At 38.8% G+C, this 12,753-nt stretch overlaps 1 protein-coding gene across 10 annotated transcripts in view; it reads right to left on the reverse strand.

Moving 5' to 3' along the window:
- Positions 1–12,753, reverse strand: part of MPDZ (multiple PDZ domain crumbs cell polarity complex component) — an 88,948-nt gene that overhangs the window by 26,805 nt on the left and 49,390 nt on the right. For 3 of the 10 annotated variants that reach the window (XM_054053611.1, XM_054053609.1, XM_054053612.1), the window contains exons 22-28: positions 11,679–11,877; positions 9,054–9,095; positions 4,895–4,999; positions 3,996–4,088; positions 3,349–3,526; positions 1,127–1,237; positions 514–597 (exon numbers count right to left, since the gene is read on the reverse strand). In XM_054053611.1, coding sequence (XP_053909586.1) covers positions 514–597; positions 1,127–1,237; positions 3,349–3,526; positions 3,996–4,088; positions 4,895–4,999; positions 9,054–9,095; positions 11,679–11,877 — 812 coding nt within the window. The remainder of the gene's footprint in view (positions 1–513; positions 598–1,126; positions 1,238–3,348; positions 3,527–3,995; positions 4,089–4,894; positions 5,000–9,053; positions 9,096–11,678; positions 11,878–12,753) is intronic. The other 7 variants (XM_054053614.1, XM_054053618.1, XM_054053616.1 and 4 more) reach the window with 5 other exon arrangements.

Genomic DNA, 12,753 nt, shown 5'->3' on the forward strand with positions numbered 1-12,753 from the left:
CTTAAAACTGACTGCCTCACTTAGTGGTACCACAGTAAATATAGCTGCTGTGTACAGGCAGCTAGCTATCTGGATGACTGCACATGAATGAAGACAGGAAATTCCCTTATAAGATCTTATATAAAGTACAGATTAAAGTTTCAAAAGATGAAAACAATAAATATAATACCATTTACAAAGATCACAACACTAAGCACGTGTACAGCAAGAGCATTTGCAATGTTTCTGCTTACAAAGAAAAAAAGAGCTTGTTAATAAGCAGTCTAGAAATAACGAAAAAGCTTAATAATTGGAAAACAAAGAAAACAGCGAACTACAATTAAATATAGCAAAGGAGCATTCTCTAACTTAAAGTAAGTTGTGATAAAATAATGGCATCATTCCCATCCCAAGCTAGCCTAAACATTCAGCAGTGGCAACTTTGTTAACATCACAGCAAATGCAAAAAGCCTTAATTCAATAGTTTGAGTACCAATAACCAACATTCAATAGAGCTTTTTCATGCAACTTTACCTTAGATGACTGACGATAGAATGGGTTAGTAGTTTTCTGCCCACAGGGAGCAGAAGCTGAAGAAGGGCTATAAAGAGACTCTGGCTGGGGAACAAGAGTTATAAGACAACTAGTAAATAAACATGTAGCTTATACAGACTCTACAATGAGGAAGTTTAGTTTCTAGTGATGCAAGCAACTTATATTAAAGCTCAGCAGCTTTTGTCTGCAATGTCCATGCAGCTTAGTGACGGAAAACTTTCATGTACTTCTAGGTTCTTTCAGTAATGTCCAATGAATTTTTTTAACAGGTGCTGTATTTCTGCATGCGCTCCTCAGACATGCTGTCAATCTCTAAGAGTTGGTTTTAGTTAATACTCCTACTCTGCCCTCCAGCAAATTATCTTTCTTGAGTCTTTTCAAAATAGTTTGAGGACGGCGTGCTGGAGGGTAAATCCAAATCCAAATCGATTTCATTCTAAATGGAAATAATACTTAAATCAAATTTTTGTTCCTAAAATAGTTGAGATGGAACTTTCAGAATTAAATATCCCATTCCCAAACACCGCAACCTTGAACAACTGTTTCATTTATTAGTATGTTTTACATCTCTTCGCATATTCTTTATGCTTACCCTTGGTCTGTTTATAATGCTCTGTACCATAAAGACTACAGGATTGCCTGCCTTCCGTATGGCTTCCACAGCTTGTTCATGGCTTGCATCTCTGAGGTCAATTCCATCCACCTGTAATTGAAAGGCTTCATCTTAATATTGCATGAAGCTACAAGAATCATGAGTCAGCTTCTGTTTTGGTTTGGGAGCTTTCACTAAAATATAAGCCCAAACCTCCATTAATGGTGGAAAGGTTCCTACGAAGGTGCCTCACACACAGGTTTGATATATCCAAGAGTACTGGAAGAACATCAAATAAATATTGTCCATGGTTTGAAAAACAGAGTTTTCAGCATTCTTGGTTCAGACTCCACATGTTTTGCAGGCAACATAACAGAAGAGATATGATAATAAGAGAGAAAATACTCTCAAGAGAGTGGTATCATTTGCCAAACACTGCTTCCTGTAAACTCTGGCTTGGAATCACCTACATCCCAAGACTTTATGAGGTTTACAAACTGAAACTTGTTAGGTGCTGGAGGGTCTTTCATTATGTCAGTACAGTGAAGTTTTTTCCCTTTCTTTTCATTCTTATTTATTTTTCTATTAGAAAAAAAAAGCAAGATAAGACAAGTTTTAGCTACTAGACACCTTCCTCAGAAGTTCAGTTTTTAGGTCAGTGCTGCCTTACTCTAGAAGAGAAAAAGGCTTTTCATTTACAAAGGACGGCCAAGGACAAATTTTTGCCTGGTTGCTATTCCTCATGCCTTCATATGTGTTGGTGTGTATAACAGATTGTCTTTAGATCCAGGCAAGAACCATGTTATGGTGAGGTTAGCATCAGGGAAAAGCATTCTCACAATGACCACAATAAAAGCTAGAAGCTAACATATAAAGGTTATTTGTTAGTAGCAATTCTTGCATACAATTTTATATAATGAGGATTATCCCAACCTTTTTATTTGTCTAACTCTACCTTATACTTAAACATCCAAGGTAAATAAAGAAAGAACAAAAACTATTCAAAAGACAAAATTCTAAACCTATGAGGAACTGAGCAACAACATTAGGGCTCTCCAACTCCCCACGTCTGAAATATGCACGATTCAAGAGAAAAGCCTAGATACACGACAACCTGAGAAACTGAAATAACTCATTTGGAAACAGCTAACTCATTAACACAGGACTAGTTACTTAATTTCACTCATTCACTTCGGTTTCTACAAGCATGGTCACAGGCAATTGCTGTGTTCATGAAAATCCAGACATTCAGATGGAAGTTTTATAACTTTGTGTCCACCAAGTAAAATTCCACCTCCCAATTTGTTGTACAACAGAAACTCTACCATCCTGTTGCAGAAAGTGCTACCTATATGAAGATAAGATCCTTTATGTGGATCTTGTGGAAAACAGTAAACTGTACTTTAAGCATCACCACGTAAACAAGCCCAGGCTGATCCAGGGGAAGCATCACCTTCTCCGTCACCCTGCTTGTTATGTTCTTACTGATGGATGGTCAGCTAAGGACATCCAGCAGGGTGTAGAGGAGTGCAGTGGCTTGACAGTGAAGATTGGGTAATGTCTGACTTATTGACAATCATCACAGGAAAGACACATTCCTTAAAGTATGTTCATTCTTCAGTATCTTTAAGAACGAAAGCAGAAGTGTCTGCATGAGCACAGGATTTGTTCAGCAGAAGAGAAATCTAGATAAACTCCTCCCTGCGACACCACTGGCTAACCTATCCTTAGACATGGACACAACACTTAACCTCCTCTATATTGAATCCAGCTTTCTTCATGTCAGCAGAAAACCAATTCTGTCTCTTTTAATTCCTGCACAGGATGCACAAGAATGATGTGATCTAATTAGGATTTAAGAGGGAAATAAGCTTGGCATTTATTTGCATGATTTGCTATTCACTGGCCATTTTTATGGCTATCCAATATGCAAAGTAAAACCTTTTAGCTTCACAAACTTAAGCTTTTTTCTGTACATGCTGGCTTTAAAACACGCAGGTAGTACTGCTGGCTTTGTGGATCCCTGTTCACACAGTCAGTCATCTATGCTTTAGCTTGTATATTCAAACATCACACAAACATCAGCAGATGGTACTACACTCTGTATGCCTCAAGTGGTGCCAGCTGGAGCAATTACACAGCTGTCAGCTCTGGATCATCCATCCATCTGAGTGGCTCCTGAGATGCTGGGGGTATTGCAAGCAAAGGCAATTGGCTGGTACCTCCACAATCCGATCTCCGGTTTTCAGCGTTCCATTTTTGCCGGCTGGGCTGTCTTCCAGGATATGCTTGATAAAGATCCCCCTCATCATTTCCCCATTACTGAGGCGGCTCCCCATCCCTCGTCCTCCAACAATGCTGATCCCCAGTGACTTGTTAGGCTCCCTCCAGAGTTCAACTCTGTTTTGACAAAACAAAGACCAAAACAGATGAAAATGTGTTGTGGTTATAATAACACTGCACACTGAAGACACCTGGATTTCCACGATGGTTCATAAACATTAAGAACAAACTCCTTGGAAAGTCTTCTCAGGAGTTATCTACTGAATTGCTCAAAGTCTGCCATTGTGTCTACTTTTCACTTTATTTTGGATTCTAATTAAAACTTTGACTACTTCTCTTCATGTTTTCTTACTAGTTTCCAGAGAGTCAGCCTATAAAGACAAATCACTAAAGCAATCAAGAAACTGCTAGATTGCATGGATATAGCCCAATGCCAGTAAAATTCATAGGTGAATTACTACTGCAATGCACAATATATATAAGTGCAGCAATTCTGTTGTTTTCTTACTCCACTTAAATATACTATGTTCCAAAATTCTTGGATTTTCGATAAAATTTTATACAGCACAAATAGATTTGCACTTACTTTCTGGGCTGGCTCCAGTTATTCAAAGCTGCATTTTGAAGTTCACTTTCTTCTCCTTCCCCCTCTTCACGTTCTGGAAGCTCTGGGAGTTCCCTGCTCATGAACAAGAAGATGCAATTAATTTTTAAAGAACCCAGAGACAACCTCTAGATTTCACTGCAAAATGTCATGCATTAGCTCACTCTGCCAGCACTAGCATTTGTACACAGGATTCCATGAGGAAATCCTTTTACAGATGTCAGTTAGAATACATACTGTGTTTGCGGATTCCCCATCCACCTCTCTCTGCAATTAAGCTGCTATCAACTGACAACCACATAATAGAAGACTACATTTTGGAACTAGAACCAAATCGAAGTTGAATATAATTAATTACAGTTTCTAAAATGGAAGACATCGCAACAGCAGCAATCAAAAATACATTACTGCTTTTGAAGACTAACTTCAAGAAAACAAAAATTATTTGTCACTGGACATTTTGCCCTATTAACTGTAATGAATTCTTGAAACTCAAGAAAAGGACAACATAACACATTTTCAAGTATATGTTCTGGAAAGACCACCAATGGCAAATTTTCATCCTGGAAGCACTATTTTTGACAATACATAAATCAGATTGCATGCTATTTAAGAAAAGCTTATAATGAGGCAGTATTCAATCTCCTTTTTTTGGTAGATCAAACACCTATCAAACAGCTCTGTAAAAAGGTCAGAGAATTTTGCTAGTCAAAACAAAAGCTGTATTCTGAACATCCTTTTATTGTATTGGTCCATGATGTGAAGAAAATCATCCATCTTCCAGCTCTTCCAAAACAAAAATTGTCTTCCTGAACTGTCCGGTGTATTGTCAGTAACAACTGAGAGCCTTGTGGGACAAAATAGTAAGTCTTTTAACTCACCTGACAGTTTGTGAGGAAAACACTTCAAGGGGCACAGATCTCTCTGCCTGTTGTCCCAAACTGGCCCTGTATTCATCTAGATTTTCTGCTGGCACATACGTAATACTGCAATAAAATGGAACATAATTAAAGTAGTATGAGGACTGCTGGTCCTACTTTCAGTGGGTGTGAGAAATGGATATGAGGAAGCCATTCAAGACTTCACATAGTCACTGACTTCAAAGCCACAAAGCTGGTATGTTCAGAAGAAGTAATTCAATGAATCTTTTGTGACTTTGCAACAAATATGCATTTACAGTCAAATTAGGTAGCTGCATATTACATGAATTCCTGAGGGCTGGCCACTCTATTCTAAGTAAATGGTGCTTGAACAGAGACAAATGTAACAGAGATAACCAAGTCAAAACAGATTCCTTGTGCAAAGGCAAACACTGAAGGATCTGTGAGGTGTAAAGCACCATTACCACCCTAAATGCTGTCTGAAAATGCTTCTGGAAGTTGGCTTACAGGAGGTTTTGTGCTTTCCTTAACAATATTGTATCTATTTTAGGTTTCTATGCTTTTGATGAGATATAATGCATGGATTTGGACATCCAAACACGTTACAGCACACCATGTATACTGCAGGGAGCAAAACCCTGCTCAACTCCTGTCTCCACCCCTTTCTTCATGCACTTTCAGCCAGCTTGGGACAGTCAGACAGTCATGTTACACCAGCCAAATACATGCAGACTCTTGAAGCCCCGGTGCAACCCAATTATGTTGGAATTGCAGAAACAGGAATGGTCCAATCGATTAGCGAAAGGGAAAGAGAACCATAGAATCACAGAATGGTTTGGGTTGGAAGGAATCTTAAACAATCAAGTAGTTCCAATCCCCGTGCAATGGGCAGGGATACCTTCCACTAGATCAGCCTGGCTCAAGGCCACATCCAATCTGGCCTTGAACACTTCCAGGGAAGGGTCTTCCACATCTTCCTTGGGCAACCTGTTCCAGTGCCTCACCACGCTCATCGGCAAGAATTTTTTCCTAGTGTCTAACCTAAACCTTCCCCCTTCCAATTTAATGCCATTTCCCCTCATCCTATCACAACATGCCCTTGCAAAAAGTTCCTACCCAGCCTTCTCGTAGGCCCACTTCAGGTACTGGAAGGCTGCTATAAGGTCGCCCTAGAGCCTTCTCTTCTTCAGGCTGAAAAACCCCAACTCTTTCAGCCTGTCCTTAGAGCTCTCTGATCATCTTTGTAACCCTCCCCTCAACCCATTCCAACAGTTCCATATCCTTCTTATGTCAGGGATTCCAGAACTGGACACAACACTCCAGGTGAGATCTTGTGTGAGCTGACTAGAGAGGGAGAATCATCTCCTTCAACCTGCTGGCCACACTTGATGATGCAGCGATCTCCAACTCCAAATGCGTTAAACTACAGCAAAGTGGCTAGAATCGTGGCCACAAAACTCTCACGGGACTGCTGCAGGAGCACCATCCATAAAAATTCACTGCTCATATGCAGTAAGCCCATAAGAACATCTTGCCTCTACAAAAGCTATAAGATGTGCAAGCAGCATTTCAATGAAAGAAAATGTATCATTCATCCAGTTACATTCATAAGTTTCATCCCAATCAAATTAATTAATTTTCACCCTACAAAAACAAGTACGAATTAAATATATTTTCCCTTGAAAAACAGCTGCAGTAAAGAACCTAGAATTTCAAGCAACATTTCTGCTAGCTAAAAGGCTCAGACAATGTCCTTTATGCTAAACTCCAGCTGGAAGCTATTGTTCAAAGCATGGAAAGGAGAATGGCACACTCCTAATGTGGAAGCAGATATGCTCAAATTCAGCCTGGATATAGACAGTAGAGTGATCACTGACAGCAGAGTGTCCAACATCTTTCAACTCCTGTGCAGTCCTTTTGTGCAAGAAGCACCTGGCAAACAATTATGCAGGGTTAAAGGGTCCAAGGGTAGTAGTAGTAGTCCTTACCTCATACTTCCGTGCAACATCAGCATTGCCATCAACTGAGGGAGAGGCAAACCATATGCACTCCAACTTCTGCGACACTTTGTCATTTTTCATTACACGAATGAATAACTGACATTATGCTGGGACACTCAAAACATAGGATTTGAAGGATACTCTCAAACAGCCTTACTTACAAACATCTCCTAGAAGCTCTCTTAGATAGGTAAGCTTCCCTTTCTCTGTACAGTACAGGAACTGAGAAGAAAAGAGGATCATACCACCATTTTTAAAAGTGTATTGAAAAGTGAATTAACTGAATTACCCAAATAATTTCCACAGATGGAGTCAAATTTAGATAATATCACTGGGAGCTGTTATACTTTAGCTCTTTAGAAAATGACGTTATTTCAGTTCTAGTGCTTAACTACACTTCTAATTGCCCTATTTTAAGCACTCAAAGGAACATTCAATATGTTTTTAACTTTTAATTCTCATCTACAACTTAAATTCAGTAACACTTCAGTTACTTCATAAATATTCATAAACCAGAACACTTACTTGCATTTTGCAAAATCAGTATAGAAAAGAAAACTGAATTACATAGATCAAATGCATTAAAAGGTATATTTGGGGTAGAAGTTCATCCTTGTTTCTTGCTTATGATTTCCAACGTTTAGTTAACTGCAAAGTTTCCCTCACTGCTCTTATTATCTAAGCTGTATTACTGGTGTGACTGTACTCTCCTCTCTCCTCTGCATGTTATTGTTGAAATGAAAAGTTAGACAAAGGCCTAGTTCTGCTGAAAATTAGGAGTGTCATGGAATACCTATACCAGAAAGTTGTCTTTGCTAAGTGGCTGGCTGTCCTGTTCCTGCATTCTGTGATAAACAGCAAGGTCAGATGATACAAAAGAGATTAGATTTACATCTACCACGTATTTTTTCCCTGTTTAGTATTTCATGGGCAGATCCCATGCAGTTATCAAATCTACTTGCTGGACTGCTATGGTAGCTCACTTCTGGGAGGTCACAGTGAGGTCTAACGACATTCAGCATCACCCTGAACAGCTTAGTGTGTGACTGGGGCAACGGGGGCTTAGAACAAGAAAGGTGTTGGACTCCTCCGGTCAATTCTGTTGACCTTTTTGCTGTGTAAAGTGGAAATAAAAATTTACCCAGGCACACAAATGGTTCATCTGCAAAGAGAGTGATAACTGCCTTAATACAGTCACAAGGAAATAAAAAAAAAGAGGAAAAAAAAGTGCCAGGATAAGGGTATGAAGACACAGAAAACAGAAAACAAGTAAATGTTTGCTCTATTGCTGTGCTGCATTTCTTATCTGCAAGAGAAGTCAAAATTCAATAATTTTAAAGGAAACATTTCTGTCTCCATAGCTGTACAACTCGAAGGAGAAAATGTCCTGCTTTCCTGTCTTGCGAGCTACAACCACCCTCGTCCCCAGAGAGATGCACTAGCAATGTAAGCAGTGACAACAGAAACACCAAAGTGTGTACATATGAAAATATCTTGTAAACACAACATCACATGCAGCACAAAGGAACATTTATCACATGCTTGACTGAACAGCCACACAAAACCTTGAAACACCAACAAACCGAATAACAAAGTACAGAAAATGTTCAGGACAAAGTACTGTCATTAACACTTAGAGGTCTAATTTGAATCTTTTTATACATGAAGGAAGTAAAATGTAAGTGCCACAGAAAATATGACACTGAGATTAATCCAGATATCAGTACATCATACTCATGCCAAAACTAGCACGGAACCCTATAAACACACACAAGTACTCTGTGCTCTGAGCATGTCTAGGGTAGCTGTCAAAGATGAAATTTCAAAATCTTAGCAATAATGTTTTAGAATATAAGTGTTTTCATTCCAGTCTTCGGAATTATGCTCCAATCTTTAAGTTTAAAGCCATATAAATAAATATATATATGTATTGACACACATACACACACAATCTCTCATAGCTTTTTTTGAATAGATATATACACACGCACATGTGCAGCCACATGTGCATGCACACACGAACACAAAGAGAGAGAGAATATGTACCTATATCTGGATATATCCCTCACATTACTATGGATGTCATAAAAGCATGGAATGACTTTACAGACAAGTTGCAACACAGAGCCATAACGAGTTTCTGAATTGCCAATACTCACACATAAAAGAGGGCCTGATCATCAGCAGGTGCTGGAGAAGATCTAGAATGTGAAGCATATGATGCAGCATCTTTTTACAATTGCGTCAACAAATGCAATGTCTCATGCTGAATGCGAGAGGCATAGTCACGTAGTTAAAAGTGTGAGTAGGTTTGGTTTTTTTCTCCTCTCTCTTTTCTTTTTTCCTGTTCCACCTCCACTTCACCTACACTTCTCTCAGAAAGCATCTGCTCTTTGCTATTGTTTATAGCAGTGATTATTAACAAGCATAGAAAATGGAACTGTAATCCATCTTTTACTTCTTGATCAGGAATTCATTCCCTCACTTTAGGCAGGTGAATTCTGATTCAGCTCTGTAATTACCAGACAGATTTTGCAAGCAGCTGCTGCTAAGAACAAAACCCTGGCTATTACTATAGAAATATAAGAGATCCTGGCAAGGTGCTGTGAGAAGTGAAACAGAATGCATTCTGGTATGGCCACACATCTGTTTTTTTCAGACACAAAGGAGAAAAAAATTAAATTTGTAAGTCTGAAACTTAGCTTGCTGGTTCTTGAACTATTCAAAATAAAATTTCTTTTAATAAAAAGCAAACAAAGTCTTTATGTTGCAAGTAAGAGCAGCTTTATGTTTTCTCAGGAAATGATGTTTGCCACTGAAAAACAACTTTTGAAATTAAAATACTTCTGCTTAATTCCTTAGGGGGGGGGGCACCCTGCTCTCCTAACAAAGGTGATGACTTTTGCAGCCCTACATGGATAAAGAGGAATGATATCAGGATAGCCACACCTGAGTGCTTGTACACTCTTTGTTTCCCGAGGAAGACACCAAAGAGATTAAACTTGCTCATTTGAAATGCTGACCATCAACTGCAAATCCTGCATAGCAGTGCACCTCATTAGCTCTGAAACAACATCTGTGTATCCCTCTCAGCAAACAGGAAGAATTATCATGATATAATGCTCCATGAGTCCAAATTTCTGATTTGGGACATTACTATTAAGTAAGATTATTAATAGCAACTGCCCCTTTTCTCCGAGACTTTTCAGAAAGGGGATACGCTTTCTCTGGAAAATCTGAATATTCACCGCTAAGAAAAGATTTTGCTATTTCAAACATGTCTGCAAAAGACATTACAAAACTCACAGTCATGTGGTGTAAAATGTAGAACAAATAACAAACACATTTATCTTTGATCACAAAACTATGGCACTAAGAAAAGACTCCTCACAGAAGAATGGTGCCATAGCATTTGCTTATCTAAGCAGACATACAGACACAAGCAAGCATACACACCAACTGATTTCCGTCATGGCAGTCAGAATCATAATACAATTTGAAACTAATAATCAATACTACTTTTTATTAACGTTGACCAGCTCATATTCATGACAGCTCATATTCATTGATAACAATGTAATTAATTTTTATGAGCATATATCACTATTTAAACAAGCCTGCATTAACTCAGAATCCTAAATGCATGACAGCTATGGGCAGACAATAAAACCTGTCACCCACGGTGAAGATATTTTGCCTATCTTTTCCCAAAATGCCAGGTCTCAATACTTCTGGGGAAGAACAGAATGCCCTGCAGTTCATTTTGCTGACAAACCTACACAGCTACCTGGAACCGCATTGGGACTAAACTAACACCTTTCAAGGCAACTCTCTTAATAAATAGAGGCTTCTATTACCAACAGCTCCATTAATCCTATTTGCAGATCTGACCCAATCCAGTCAGATTCCTGTGGGTTTGAGAAAAAAAGCTCCTAGATTTTTTGGAGCTGTAAAACCAGCACTAGTGTGTCTAGAGCACCGTCCAACAGCTTAGGAACAGCCTAATTTCCAGGTGCTGCATGTGGGTAAAGTTAACTCCACAATCATGACAGCTAGAAAGAACTGTACTCTAATGGAAAGTTAAAATTCTTATATTGAGTGAACATGAGAAGAAACTTTCTTATCAAGCAGCTGGATATTCCATAATTACTGCAAGATTAAAGTAGATATTAATGCACTACAGCAGATTACGCACTAGAACAGATCCTTTGTATGTACTAATAAAAACTTAATAGTGACTTTACAAAACAGACTATTTCTGCTGTTTGTCACAGATGTACTGAAAACATTTTGAAGTACTACTTTTCTGCCTTTTATAGCTTTCTGCTATACAGAAAGCATGTGCCATGCTTTCTGTATAGCAGTCAAAACCAAAATCCTTTATAAAGATCTCCATCAAATGAAATAATTTGTGCAAAGGCCAACAGAGTCCACCTTTGCAAAACAAAAAGACCTGGAAGAAATCCTTACTTTCTTCAGGAGAGCCATACTATGAATACAAAATTCTAATTAATCCCATTCCTTCAATAAACAGGCAGGGCAGTCATTATGATGGCTACTAATGATAGCAATGGCTTTTCTAAGAATATCCAAAGGCTATCACACAAGTGATTTTATGTTTCAGACCCATGAAGCTGTAATGTGAATTATCTGCATCTGTAACTTAAAGGTAAACTCATGTTGTAAAAACTAAATAAATTTGCCATTTAAAATACTTACATAAATAACCATATTTTGATTGTTGGCAACAATTTTACCACAATTCATCACCTAGCTTTACTTACTTTATATCTGGTCCAATGAGTGAATGCCTCCTTAGCATAGCTCGAGCTTGTGCATTGGTTAAGTTAGTGGTTGACTCTTCATTAATGGACAGGATGCAGTCCCCCACACCAATCCGTCCATCACGACTTATTGAGCCTCCATGGATCACACTGCGGACTATCATTCCTGAGCCTTCTTTGTTGGAACTTACAGTCATCCCTATAGTGGAAAACAAATGAAATGGTTAATAACATCGTTCAGCCTCAGCAATGAGTACCAAAGGCAAGAAATGTAACCTGGGGCAGGGAAGGTAAAAGCCAGTCGACCTGCAATGTCAGCAAGCCTATAAAGGCTGCTCTTATTATCCCTTGCCTTTCCTTCTTTCAAACACGAGACAGAAGCTAAAAATCACATTCACAGTGTCTGCTTTAAGTTGTGACATTTTACATACTAGGCACAATATAATAAACCCAAGACAGCAGAAAATTTAAACAGAAAATAAACACAAAAGGCAGTAAAATTGCCTCTAAAACAGTCAAATGTACTACTGTTCTGGATGGCTCAGTAGTTCATATGCCACATTTCAGTTTACTTTATAATGGTTCTCTTTAGAAAGTAGGCGAAATGATTAAACAGTTAATTAGCAGCAGAGGGGAAATACAACCACACACTTACTTTCATCAGAAAGCCTAAATCAGATCCCACCAAGACAGTGGTGTGTTCCAAACCTCCTAGGCAGACCATCACTTGGGCCCAGAAAAAGATCTTGAACTCTGCACTACTGATGGATTCAGTCCACTCCTTGAGTTACACCATGATCCCACTATTGGCACAGCATGACACTACTCCTCAATGTTTATATATATCATTTAACTCCATTTTCTTTTCAACAATGGGAAATGAGACAGAGGTGCTCTTCTCTCTCTTCCCCCATCAGGTCTTCCTTTTGGTGCTGCGCTTCACATGTCCTTGTGACTGTTCTTACACACATGAGTTGTCACTGTTACTTTCAGGGCAGTTGGTGCTCACAAAATCACCCCTGCTCACACTTCTAGGAAACACTGTTCTTCACTAAGGTGAAGCATCCTGGACGTC

Source organism: Cuculus canorus, chromosome Z (genome assembly GCF_017976375.1).
Source record: "Cuculus canorus isolate bCucCan1 chromosome Z, bCucCan1.pri, whole genome shotgun sequence".
Classification (NCBI taxonomy): Eukaryota; Metazoa; Chordata; class Aves; order Cuculiformes; family Cuculidae; genus Cuculus; species Cuculus canorus.